Source organism: Pipra filicauda, unplaced genomic scaffold, assembly GCF_003945595.2.
Source record: "Pipra filicauda isolate LSUMZ 115617 unplaced genomic scaffold, ASM394559v2 scaffold10_size6260569_pilon, whole genome shotgun sequence".
NCBI classification, from domain to species: domain Eukaryota; kingdom Metazoa; phylum Chordata; class Aves; order Passeriformes; family Pipridae; genus Pipra; species Pipra filicauda.
Window position 1 is genome coordinate 5,738,114 of NW_024103541.1, and position 13,410 is coordinate 5,751,523.

At 42.9% G+C, this 13,410-nt stretch overlaps 1 protein-coding gene across 1 annotated transcript in view; it reads right to left on the reverse strand.

Moving 5' to 3' along the window:
- The window catches only part of ACTR3 (actin related protein 3), a 30,015-nt gene extending 28,278 nt beyond the window's left edge, over positions 1-1,737 (reverse strand). Inside the window, exon 1 of the mRNA XM_027723613.2 lies at positions 1,568-1,737. Coding sequence (XP_027579414.1) covers positions 1,568-1,611 — 44 coding nt within the window. The 5' untranslated portion in view covers positions 1,612-1,737. The remainder of the gene's footprint in view (positions 1-1,567) is intronic.
- Positions 1,738-13,410: the final 11,673 nt, after the last annotated feature.

Sequence of the window (13,410 nt, forward strand, 5' to 3'; positions counted from 1 at the left end):
TGCTCCTGCAGGGCACCACTGAAAGCTTTCAGTGAATCTCTACTCCAGTGGTCACAAACTGTACTTTGCAAATCTATAGTCATGATTACTGACTTTAATGGGACTACCTGTGATACACATGCATGTGTGATGGTAAAAAGCCTCTGGTGGCATGTGGTGGAGTGTGTTACACAACTTTTGCTTTGAAAGATAAACAGCAATATACACGTTAAACTCGCATATACCTCCATTACACTCAGCTACACACTCTCATTCCTGCTGTGCAAACTTTCCTTCATCCCACAAAATTCAAGGTTTTAGTTCTTTAACTAAAGGTATGATTTCTGCATACAACTGTTAGACACGCACATTAGAGACAGACACATGTGTACCTCCTCTTCTTAAAGACTAATTTATTAATGTCCTACACCAAACAGATTCCCTTGAGGGGAAGATGAGCACGTGCTTCCAAAAACAAGTTTCAGAAGAACACGCCCTTTCAAATAAGTATTATAATTACTGTACCTACACTACAGCGCATTCACAGAAAATTCTTTATTTTTGGCAAGACGGACAAGAAGTGAAACAAAACAAAACAAAAATTAGTTAAAGAAGCAACATGCCATCAGTGGTAGCTAAACAGCCTTGAAAATACGCCAGTGCCTTCCTTTCCAATGAAAAACTGATGCACGATGCCTAAATCGCACCGCAGACGGGAGGTCACAGCGCGGTTTTCACTTCCCGAGTGCGCTCCTGGAAGCGGGACCGCGGAACCCGCCCAGGTCGGCTCCCTGCAGACACCTCCAGCCCAAACCTCCGGGAGAAGGGAGCCCGAATCCCGAGGGCCTTCTCCCGAATCATTCCTTACGGTATATACCACTGGCACCGCGTTCTCTGCACAGCCTGGCAGCTGCTGAACGAAAAGAAGCGTTTCCAAAGCGGATTTGGTTCAGGTTTGACACTCAAAACTGCCTTATAAGGTATAAAAGCCCGAAAGCAGGAAGAGGCTTTGACAAAACTAAGGAAGTTCCTCTGCGCCTGCTCGATGGGAGGGGGAGGGGATTTTTTTCCCTTCCACAGAGAGAGAGAGAGAGAGAGAGAGGTATCACAGAATAAATGACATTATCCGCACGTAAAAAAAAAAATAAATTTAAATAAATACACAAAAGCCCCCCCCAGACGGCGCTGGGCAGAGCGGCCGCTCCCCTGAGCCAGCGCATCCCGGGGCATCGCCGGAGCCTTGTCCCCGGTGGCCACCCCCGGCCCCGGCAGCCGCACAGGGACCCCAAACCTCGGCTGAGGACCGAAGGGGGAAGCTCCGAGAGGCTCCGAGCGGCCCCCGAAAGCAAAGGGAAGGGACACCGCTCCCGCCGGGCGGAGAGCGATGGGCGGGGAAGGGAAGGCAGTGAATGCTCCCCCCGGCCCAGCCCAGCCCGGCCCGGCTCAGCCTCCCCCACCGCCGGCCCCGGGCGCGGTCGGTTCCCCGGCCCGGCAGCGCGACCCCCGCCGCCATCTGCAGCAGCAGCGGCGGCGGAACCCGCCCGGCCCCGCCCCGGGCGGCCCCGAGCTGTCAGTGGCCGCGGCTCACCCCGTGCCGCAGTCTACCACGCAGGCCGGGAGCCGCCCTGCCATGCTGGTCGGTAGCGGCGGTGCTGGGGACGGCGGGCGGCCCTGGCGCTCCGGCGGGGCTCGGCGGGCAGCGCTCGGCGGCACCGAGGGACTTCCGCAGGGCGGGCGCTGCCTCCGCCCCCGCCCGCTGCTCGCCCGGCCAGCCCAAGATGGCTGACCCGCCCCGCCCGCCGTGACGCGCGGTGGCGCGGCCGCGCCCCGCCGGGGCGGAGCGGGCGGGAGGGTCCTCGGGGCGAGCGGGAGTGGGCGATTTAGTGCTGAATCACAGAATATCACGGAGTCAATCGCGTTGGGAAAGACCGCTGGGGTCACTGGGTCCGACCCCTGGCCGAACACCACCATGCCAACCAGACCATGGCACTGAGTGCCACGTCCAGTCTTTCTTGTTACTCCACCACGTCCCTGGGCAGCCCATTCCAATCCAGAATTGTCAGGGTTGGAAGGGACCTCTGGAGATTATCCAGTCCAACCCCCCTCTCAAGGAAGGGTCACCTGGGGTTGGTGACACAGGAACGTGTCCAGGTGGGTTTGGAATGTCTCCAGAGAGGGACACTCCACAGCCCCCCGTGCAGCAGTTCCAGGGCTCTTCCACCCTCAAAATAAAGTTCTTCCTCATGTTCAGGTGAAACTTCTTGTGTTTTAGTTTATGGCTGTTGCTCCTTGTCCTGTTGCTAGGTGCCACTGAAAAGACTCTGGCACTGTTCTCTTGGCACCCACCTTTGAGATACTTACACGCATTTATGAGATCCCCTCTCAGTCTTCTCTAGGCAAGCCCAGCTCCTGCAGTCTTTGCTCATAAGAGAGATGCTCCAAACCCATCATCATTGTGGCCCTCCACTTGATCATCTCCAGTAGCTCCTTGTCTTTCTCTTACTGAGGAGCCCAGAACTGGTCACAGTGTTCCAATGTTAAATCACCATTTCTGTGAAGAATTTCTACAAAATGTCCATCCTAAACCTCCCCTGGCACATTTTAAGACTGTGTCCTCTTGTCCTGTCACTAGTTGCCTGGGAGAAGAGCCCAACCCCCATCTGGCTACACACTCCTTTCAGGTAGCTGTAGAGCGATAAGGTCACCCCTGAGCCTCTTCTCCAGACTAAACAACCCCAGCTCCCACAGCTACTCCTCACAGGACTTGTGCTCCAAACCCTTCAACAGCTTCATTGCCCTTCTCTGAAAACCTGAGGGGATACAGGGCAAGGTGAGGAGGGGGCTAAATATGACAAGGGGGTGGATTCCTGCAGGTCCTGCTGCTGCAGGACTGAAAGCCCTCTGCAGAAACAGTATCACTGACCGGCCAGTGCAGGAGGCTGGGTTTCTCATGGAGACTGGCTGGACAGGAGCTGGGCTGGGGAATCAAACACCTGCTTGGGAAGGGACCAAATACCCAGCCCAGCCTCCCTGTGAACCTGATTCCCCTCAGGTGTATCCAGAGGAAACCCTCAACTCCTTTCATCCATAAGCCTCCACAGGAGTGGCAAACCCCCACTTCATGCTCCCCATCCTTTCAAATCCTGCAGCCTGAGGCAGAGTGGTCTGGAGCACTACCAGTCCCATCAAGCCAGCAGTTTTTCCCAGATTCCCACCAGCCTGCTCTGCTGCCCACCAGTATGTGCCAGCGCCACTGTCTCTGTGCCATGCTCCCACATAACTGGAGCAAACCAGCGTGGCCCTGCCACGATCAGCCATCCCAGCACATGCACTGATGGGATCAGTTGTGTCCATCACTTTTTGGGTTTAACCATAGGCCATCAGCCACTGTTGGAAGGATTTTCGGCCCCAAAGGGGGCAAGGGACAATCCACTGTTCAGGTTTGGTGTTCAGGTGGACAAAATACAGTCTGTACTCTTCTCTTTCTTTCCACCTTCCACAACCCTTTAGGCTTCGAAGGACAGGATGCTGTGCCTACCACATCTGAAGCAGTCTTTACCCCATGGTGTACTGTAGCCACACGCTATTTTTTTGTTTGTTTTCAAAGTATTTTAATGTTTTAATGGTTCTGATATTGGGGTCTTGGGATATTTTCAATTCTTTGCTTGCTGCTCCTGCCTAGGCAATGTGAGGGTGTGAGCTTCATGGCATAATCTGATGTCATGCTGGGGACAAATTTGATAGTCCATCAAAAAGAGTAATTGCCATTGACAGGGCTCACTGGGCACTAATGGATCTTAATGGCTCTAATCAGCCTTACCAGCAACCTCCACCCCACAGTCCCTGTCTGAGAGAAGAGGAGACCCATTTAAGCTCAGCCCTGGGCCCTCAGTTTTTGTCTGAGCTATGCTGTAGGTGTGTGCCGTTCTGACTTGCTTGCTGGCTTGTCCCTGTGGGCCTCCCTAGTCAACACCACTGGCCCCAGTCCTGGTCTGCTGACTGATATCCTGGCTTCACTTCGGACCTGTGTAGCTGAGGTGGCCCCATGTCCCGTAGGGAGCCACTAGCCCTCCAAATATCCTCACAGTGGTCTCACTCCCTTCTTCAAGCATTGGTTCTCCTCACTTAGTTTAAGCTCTCTCTAATTAATAGGTTCATTTCCTGAGTGGAGGGATAGATAAGCCAGTTCCAGAGCAAAGGAATGACTAAGTACCTGGCCTTCGGGATGAGATAGGAGGGAGCAAAACCATCCCTTTTTGTAGCAGCAGCCAGGCCGTTTGGTTGGGAAGTTCAAGTCACCATCTGGCTTCTGTGGGCTGCCAGATCTTCCTGAGGAACAAAACCAAGGAAAGGAGACATTGAGAATATTAACATTTTTATTTTAATGTCAGAGCAAATTATGAATAGAACATTGTGAGGCATTTTACAGATAATGAAAGGGACTTCTGCCGGATATTGTGTAGCTTGTGAGCTATGCTGTGCTGGAATATTAAAGATGACTATCTCTAAAAGCTTTTCAGAGAAAGTGCAAATAGCCCTTTTTTATGTACACGTCTCTGTGTATAGGTGAATATTTATCTACAATAAATACAGTTAGTATATAAAGTGGAACGTGGACTTTTCACTTCCCTCTTGGTTTTATTACCTGGTAGTCAGGGTTATACATGCAGCAGGTTCAACTGCTGCGTCTGGCAGATGGAGCCCTGGAATGAGAGAGCAACTTAGGGCTCCAGCTGCAGGAGTTCAAGTATCCCCCTGGAGGAGCATGAGGCAAGGGCCAAAAACCTGAGGCAGGCAGAAAGGATGGAGCTGGCAGGTCCTGTCCTGGCTATACAGCTCATGGAGCCGGCACAGAGGGGATCAGCACCACCGAGGTAGTTTGCCCAGCTGCAGTGAGATTTAAACAGAGCAGTCATTAGTGTCCCATAGCTGACTGGTCTTTATTACCTAATATTTCCAAATAATGCTCCTGATTAGTCTAGCTAAGCCTTAATAGCAAAGCCAAAAGACAAATACTAGAACTATTGGCTATGAAAGTATGCTGATGACTTTTTGCTAACAGAAGCATCATTTCACTATAAAACATTAAATCACACCCAAAAGCACTTAATGTAATGCACTCTGCAGAAAATATCCCATGGCTGTATGTATTTTTTTGTCCTTGTGAGTACAGTTTTTTTCTGTGAAATAGTAGGACACTGAGCAGAAAAAAAAATACTTTCATATGGAAAGTGAAACAACTCTGTTAAGCAATTCCATTGCAATCTTTTGCTATCAGTTTCTGTTCTTCCTGAGTCTGCACGAGGAAAAACAGCAGTGCTGGTCCATTTCGTTTTACTGAATTACAGAGGAATTTACATTTGAGGACCAAAAAGCATAGGATTTCTCTCAATATCAGGGTGCCAAGTCAATCACAGTTTTACAAGGGAAGGAGTTGAAAGGCTCAACTCCCTGGCCATGAGAGCTCATGTTTCATTTTATTAGTCTTGCCAGATGCAGTTCTTCAGGTGGCTGTGGACTCAGGCGCCAGTCCAATAAAATAAAGGGGCAAGATTTCTCTTTAAGCAATATTATCTCACATTGCTGAACCATAAACACAAGTTTGACATATTAGTCATCAAAATTCAAATAGATCAACCTAAATTTCAATATTGCCTCCTGTATAGACCCTTTGTAGTTTTGTACATTGGCATCTAGATTGTCTTGGTGGATATTTTTAGCATACAAGTCTTGTGCTTAAATTACAAAACTGAGCCTATAAAGCTAAAGTTCAACTAGATCCAGCAGGATTGCAGTACTGACTGGTATATTTCAAAACTTTGTTGCTTAGAAATGTTTTCCAACCCTTACTTATTTCTTTAGTACAAGAGCAGTAGTAGCCTACGGTCTGTTTTCATAGTGTAATTATCTGAATCTTTTCGTCCTTATTTGGCCAGAAGTCAGTTCCAAACTTATGCAAAGCTTTTCACCATTTCAGGGTGTACCAGAAATCAAATTTTTAATGTCCGAGTATGTTCTCAATCCCATTCACTCTCAATGGAATGGGAGTGAATAAAACCCTGAATTGCCTTTACCTGGTACCATCCCTGGAAGTGTTCAAAAGGCATGTGGCTGTGGCGCTTGGGGGATATGGTTTAGTGGTAGCACGGTGGTGTTGGACTAACAGTTGAACTCGATGATCTTAGAGGTCTTTTCCAACCTGAATGATTCTGTGAAATCCCGTACAGCACACAAAATCCAGCAATAGCATCAGTCTGTGATGCATCAAGTCCAGCTTTTATAAGCAGGATTGGGTTGCAGGTGATCTTTTCCTACATATCCATGATAACAGAAGTAATTACCATTGCAGAGCTCTGTTGCCATATGCCTCCAGGCAGTTTACAAAACAAGGGAGTGCAGATGAATACAAATGAATAAGGAATGAGAGAATAAAAGTCAGAAGGGAAGTATCTCTATTAGTCAACAGGTAAACACAGAAGTAGTCTAACAATTTGATTCAGATGGAGGGAATTTGCAGATAATTTTCCTCAGTTTTTGTACAAAATCTTGGAGCTCCAAAGTTTCCCGAGGTGCAGGTATGATTTACTAGCTCTGGCAATACTAAGTATTAAAATTTAACAAGTCCTTTAGCCTGATGAAGTGAGTACCTAGACAAAAGCATTTCAAATCCCTTGCTAAGCTATGTGGGAAGCTTTTCAGCATCCTTCTCATTCTGGATCGTTTTCATGCAGTTAATGGCCTGCCCTTGAGCATGCAGAAAGAACAACGCTGTGAATCCATTTATAGATCAAGGCTTGGGAAGCACAGTAAAGTGCAAGGAACAAGAGAGAAAAAGAAAAGAAAAAACAAACAAACAAAACCAAAAGGAAGTAAAAGTTGCAGGGGCGAAAGGATTTTGGAAATGCTCAGGAGGGCTTAGAATCTGATCTTGCCCAGGACAGCATATTGCCATTTAGACTGGTATAAACTGAATTTAAAAGGCACGCTAATATAGAGTCTATCACACTGAACAGCCCTTGAGCCCAGGTAAAGCTGACAATAAAAGCTAGAGAAACAGCCAAGGAAAATCAGATCTAGCTTATCCATTAGACAATATTCCTTTATTGTAAGGTTTTATTATAAAGTACATTGCTTAATCACTTCTCCATCGTCTTCTGAGAATTTTAATATAAACAAGGTTTCCGATTGTTGGTAGGATACTACAGAGGCCTAAACAAAAAAAACCACGCTTTATCTACCCAGATATAAGATGTGTGTAGATTTCTTCCAGGAAGGGCCACAAGCAAAATTACAGTGTTAGTGGTTGATTTTGGCATAGCTATAGCAACAGCCATATGGGAGGCATGTAATTTCATGGAGCTGCACATGGTGAAGTCATGGCAAATTACCAGGAACTCATTTGATGTGGCTGCTCTCCAAGAGTTCTGACTTAGATCAACTAAAACCATTAACTTTCAAAATACAATTAGTCCAACCATAATTTTTTTCTACATAATGGATGGGAAATAAAACCAACTATGATTCTTTGTGCACTGAAACAAGGTGTTCAAGGAGAGAGAGAAACTTATAAACTGGGGCTTGTTTATATCCTTGGACTATTATACGATAACACCACTATAACCTGTTATAATTGATGGGAATAACAGCAAAATGTGTGTCAAAAGATAAACCTAGAAAAAGAATTTGACTGAAAATATGATGGCTTAAATAGTAATTTGATATTCTGGGCTGAGACAAAATCTGCAAAAGTCCTGCAGTCGAGTGAAACCCTGGATTCCTATTTACAGCTTGCTTTTCCATTCAAAATTGGTTATCTTTATGCTGCTGTTCTGTGCTTTCTCATAACCAATACATCTTATTCCTTTAAAAAGCTTCTGTAAGGGATTTAGCAGAACAATGGCAACAGGATTCCTACAACAGTAAAGCAGGATACAAACCTCTGCCCTGCAGTTGTATCTATACTGCACAAGCTCTACACAGTCACACCTGGTATCCAAGTAATAGTAGTACACAGCTTGACCATGGTTGGAAAATGCTTTTGCACATAATAGAAACATTATTATATGTTCTCAGTTGTATCTATTTGCTTTCTTGGCTGGAACAAATGTCTATTGCTACCATTTTCATATGACTTACACATTTCAACAGAACTGAGAACCTAAATCGGTAACAGCTGTAAGTACCTGACCTGCCTTAGTGGTTGTACTTCAGGCATCAATGTGCATGTTCACCATGTCATGAACCATTAACTTGAGTAAACCCCATGAAAACTTGCAAATTTATGTAAATCCACCGTTTTTAATTTAGTAATTTTTATTTTTTATTCAAAGATATCATTCATGTGCAAAATCAAACCAGTATGTTGCTAGTTTGCAGTTTAGCAGCTGTTGCATTTATCTGTAACCAACGAGTTTTCCAGCAGAGCACAGAAGCTCACCGGGGTAAAGCCAAGCCTTAAAACAGTGGCAAGTATAAGAGCAAGAAAAGTGCCTGATCTTCGATGCTTGGAAGAGAGGATCCAGATAATCCAAGTGGGTCATTTCACAAAAGAAGTGCCGTGAACAGTCACAGAACTTTCAATGGCATCATGGTTTATTTTAGCTATCCAACCATTTGAAACTGCAAGCAATGGAATGTGTGACAGGTAAACAAATGAGTTTCTCTTCTGAGACACTTGTTCAGGCTTTAACAGATGTTTACCAGTTTTTGAGAGGGTTTGGCTGTTAATGTTGGACTTCTCATGCTAAACGGCTTTTCATAAGAGGATTGTTTAGAAACGCTCGTATTATGCGTATTTGGGGTTCTCCTCAGCTGTGACTTTGGAAAAAAATATATTCTCTTCAGTTGATCCAAACTTTGACTCCTCAGATTAGCTTTTGGAAGACAATAGATGATATAAAGTTATTATATCACAACTGTGGTCACTGTACCGTGTTATTCTTACTTAAGATAATGAAAGGAGGAGAGGAGAACTAGGAGGAGGATTTGGAACACACCTAGACAGCTCTCCTTCTCTGGATGCAGCAGGGTGCTGCTTGAAAATGGTACCAGCCTTTCCAGTCAGCTGGATATTACAGCATCAACAGTTCCATTGCAGAAGCATGAATAAGCACTCCCTAATTGTCTCTAGACAAAATGAGACATAATTAAAAATATCCCCACTGATGGGTTAAATAATTTGGCTGCCTTCTTTCTATCAGGATGGGGAATGTTCTCTCTCACAGAATAAGGAATGTTCTCTCCGGCAGAGCTGTGGGAAGGCAATGAACAGCTCGTGCAGTATCTTTTTCAATTATCACAGCTATCTGGAGTCCAAGTTTCTTATTAAGATGCATGATTTATTTAGAAACAATGAACAATACTAATCAAGTTAGTCAACAGTGGAACACTTCAAAATGCTGTGTTCTTTGATAAATAAATAACTCCATCTATTTCTAGTGACAATGCTGCATGCACAAAAAATGGAAACAATTTGAAAGCACTATTTCTGAGTGCTGGATAGCTTCATACTGGGCTTATTCAACCTGTTTGGTAATATATAGAGAAAGAAACCATTAACTCATTTCTGTAAAGCTGGGGTTTCTTGCTGTCCTGATGAAAGACTGTAGGAAATTTTCCTGAAATAATACTTCTAATGGATCACCAAAAAGTGTAAAAGCTGATTTGCAGCTCTACAGTGCTGTGTCAGCTGCTATAAAGATTACATGGATGTCTTTGAAGAAGACCACATTTAATGATGTGGTCTTCACGTGGGCAGTATCAAAAATATATCAAAACTAACGTAAACATTGTATCCAAGTGTTTAGTTCATTCTACTGTTTTGAAAAACAGTACTAAAAGCAAACACTGTGGTAAATTATGCTAATAAATATGTAAGTTGGGCAATTTGGCAGATTACATGAACTAATTTACTGTAAGAATAGGGGCATTAAAATCCCTATTTGGAGCACTACATACCTTTTCAAGTTGTTGTGCCATCCTAACAAGCCAATCAACTTGACCTTTTAGGGTGATATATTTTGAAACCCTTCTATCTAAAAATAATGCACTGGCAAAACCCCAAATCAGTAGCTCTGTCTGTGCAATTTCTCATCTGATAAAATTTCATTTTTGATGCATTTTAAGAGCACCTGCATTGAAAAGGCCAGAGGGACATATTAAAATTATAAGATGTGAAAAACGAAACTTTCCCTCCTGTACTTCCCTACAGAATGGCTTCCAGGTTAATCCATTTTAGTGCTCTCTATACAGAACCTCTATATACACAGTCTCCCTTGCTATTGCTGTAAGAATCAATATGGGACATTCATTCCTTTGCTTTGGGCCCTCCTTAGGAGAATACCTGCCTTATCTGGAATATTATGCATGCCCAGCAAGGGATCAGTTAACTATTACCATATTGGGCAATACTTCAATTCCCTTTGAATAGCACCTTATGTTGCAATGAGCCCCAGTGAATCATTGTGATTATTCACCCAGGAATGTGCAAAAGCACAAATACAAAAAACTGTTCTGTGTTCTGAACATACAGGGTCAAATTACAGGCAATTCCAGCTGATTAACCTTGTGCTGGGAAAACTGCCTGACTCGACCTTTAGAAAAGTTGCTTTAATGGGGCTACTTGATGTGAGTAAAAATCACATTTGACTTTGTTAAGGCCTGTTTGTTTTTTGGATCACATCTCCAGGCAGCACAGGTATTCATGCTCTTCATGCATTTCAGCTCTGCTCTTCAAATTACTTCCTAATTGTCAACCCACGTGAAGTCCCATATGCAGTCCCCTCCTGTGTGTGATTTTTCTCAATGTCATGGTAATTCTCTCATTCAGAACAATTCTGAAAGGTTTACTTTCCATTTACTTTTTGGCTTGCTTGAATAGGCTTCCAAATGGTTTTTGAAATTGTCTTTTTTTTTTTTTTTTTCAAACAAATTATGATCACAACTCATCTACTGAAAATAATTGAGTGATAGCAATTCAGTAATTTTCAGTCTGGGAAATCCCATTGCCAATTAAGCTTCCTGTTTTCTTTCGTATTATAAATCAGCAGAGTAAAGAGACTGAAATAAGTGATGACAAGTTCCCCAAACGAGTTGTTTTACTAGTATGTAATTTTATTAGTAGCTAATATTTGCAAGTAATGTTCAATAGGAAGCAGAAAAAGCTCTCAATTCCCATTAATTTTCTACAGGTATTAAAAGTAACAGTTGATAAAAAGCACATTACAAAAATATTTGTGGTTTTTGCTTCTATTACATCTGCAGTGTAACATTTTTCCTGTTAAGTACTGGTAGTTTTCATAGTAATCACCATAAATTTTATTCAAAATAAAACATTTTTAAGCTCTGAGGTTTCTTAGAGCCTTGTCAGGTAAAACAGCTAAGAAAACAGCCATGTAACAGGCTCAGCAAGGGTCAAAACCACAAAATGTTTGGAAATACACCAAAAACAGGACTGAAAACAAAATGAAAATTGTAACTGTAACAGTCTAACTATATTTCATATATTCATATGAATATTTTCATTTCAGCATCTCAAGAATTGGACTGGGAGGAGGGGAAGGCAGCAATAGAATCGTTCCCTTGGTCACAAGTGGCTTCATGCAGAGAGGGATACAGGATGTGAGGACACCTCAAGGGCAGTAGGGGACAAATATAAGACATGTTAAAACTCAAATAATGCAAAGAAGGTGAAATGGAACACGGATTATGAGTTATGTGACAAGATTATTAACCAGTGGCCTACACCCAATGAAACAAAACACTTTCTTTTACATCACAAGACTCTACCTAAATAAATCCTTAAGAGCTCATGTTTTATGGTATAACTGGGTTCACAGAAGGGATTGGCCAAAACCATAGGTCCATCAAGAGCTATTAAATACAGTGGCTGAATTACAGACTTCCAGATAAGGATGCTGTTAACCATTTATTTCTAAAAACTAGAAGGGTGTGCCATGGAAATAACTATTCCCCTGTTTCTAACACCATTTTTCCCAGGCATCCATTATGAGTCATGTGGAGACACGATGATTCTGAGCTAAATGGACTTTTGATCTAACCCAACAGAACAGGGGAAAACTCTGCTGTCATACATCCTACACCAAGTCTAGTCCTCAACACACAGACTACATCCTTTCTCTAAGGAGAACAGAAGTTGATCAAAACTGACTTTGTCAGTTTAAATTTTATTACAGTTTCTTCTGCTGCTTTGCCTTGTTCATCAGCATGAATATCTTGTTCATCAAAGATCTGTTCCAAATCCTTTTGAAGGAAGCATTTCTCTAAAGTAAGTAGATTCAATTCATTTGTAGAGACCTATTATGAGACCTACAGAGTATTAAATTTGCTTCTGGGGATCACATCTATTTTATCCAAATCAGCTGTTATGTTCTTTTAAGTAGAACATATATGAGCAGAAACTAAATTCAAATACTCTTGATAAGTGCAATTTATCAGGTCTGTAAAAAATACTAGATGTTTTATCTCATGAAAATATTACAGTGCTCCTGGGAAATAGATGTAATTTTGCTTTGCCTATAAGAAGTGCTATTTATGTAACTAAAATATGCACAGCAAGAAAAATAAATATGCAGTATGCGTATATTTGCAAGATACATATAGTTTTATGACGTGTATTTACCAAAATCCAATTCCTAAAAAAGGAACGGTAAAAAAAAAAAAAAAGGAAATCATTCTTATAATAGTTTCTTTCAGAGAAGACACAAGATCATCATGTGAACTTTTACAATAGGAAGAAAATTTCTTAATCAAGAGCTAAAAATACAGAAGTCCTGTAATATTTCTAAGTGCAATAAGTACAAATTTCTGGGCTTCTGACAATGTTGACCTGTTTTTCTTCAAATGCTTCAGGAACCACAGCACAAGTGTCTCATCCTGTGATGAAGAGAATCTTGGCACTCCACTTTAAGGACTGCAGTTCTCTCCTGTTTGCCTGCCCCGGTCTAAATGTTTAAAATCAAAACATTGACAAGGTAGATTTAACTGTGTTGCAATGTTGAGATGCGAACTGTGTAGCCTCCTAAAGAAGAAAACTCACATACAGGAGAGGACACATGGAGTTACACCCAGAAAGTTTGTTTTAATTCAGTTGGGATTTCATGTGCTTTCCACTGTCAAAGGAAGAAAAGACAGAAAATCTGCATATCAGTTATTTTGCTATCCCTAGCACCAGCTACTGCCACTCACTGTGGGACAACACTTTCCAGGGGCAGCAAACCAAGCCAAGCTTTATTATGCTTGTTCTCAAAGATGAATTCCCCTTTTCCAGAGCTTTTCTATCAACACATTAACAGGTAAGACAGAGAATCTCAACTGTCCCTGTTGCCTTATTTATCTCCCTGTTCACAAGAACAAACACAGCGTTTTTCTTTTTTTTTCTAATACAATTCACCCTATTTTAATATAAATTAT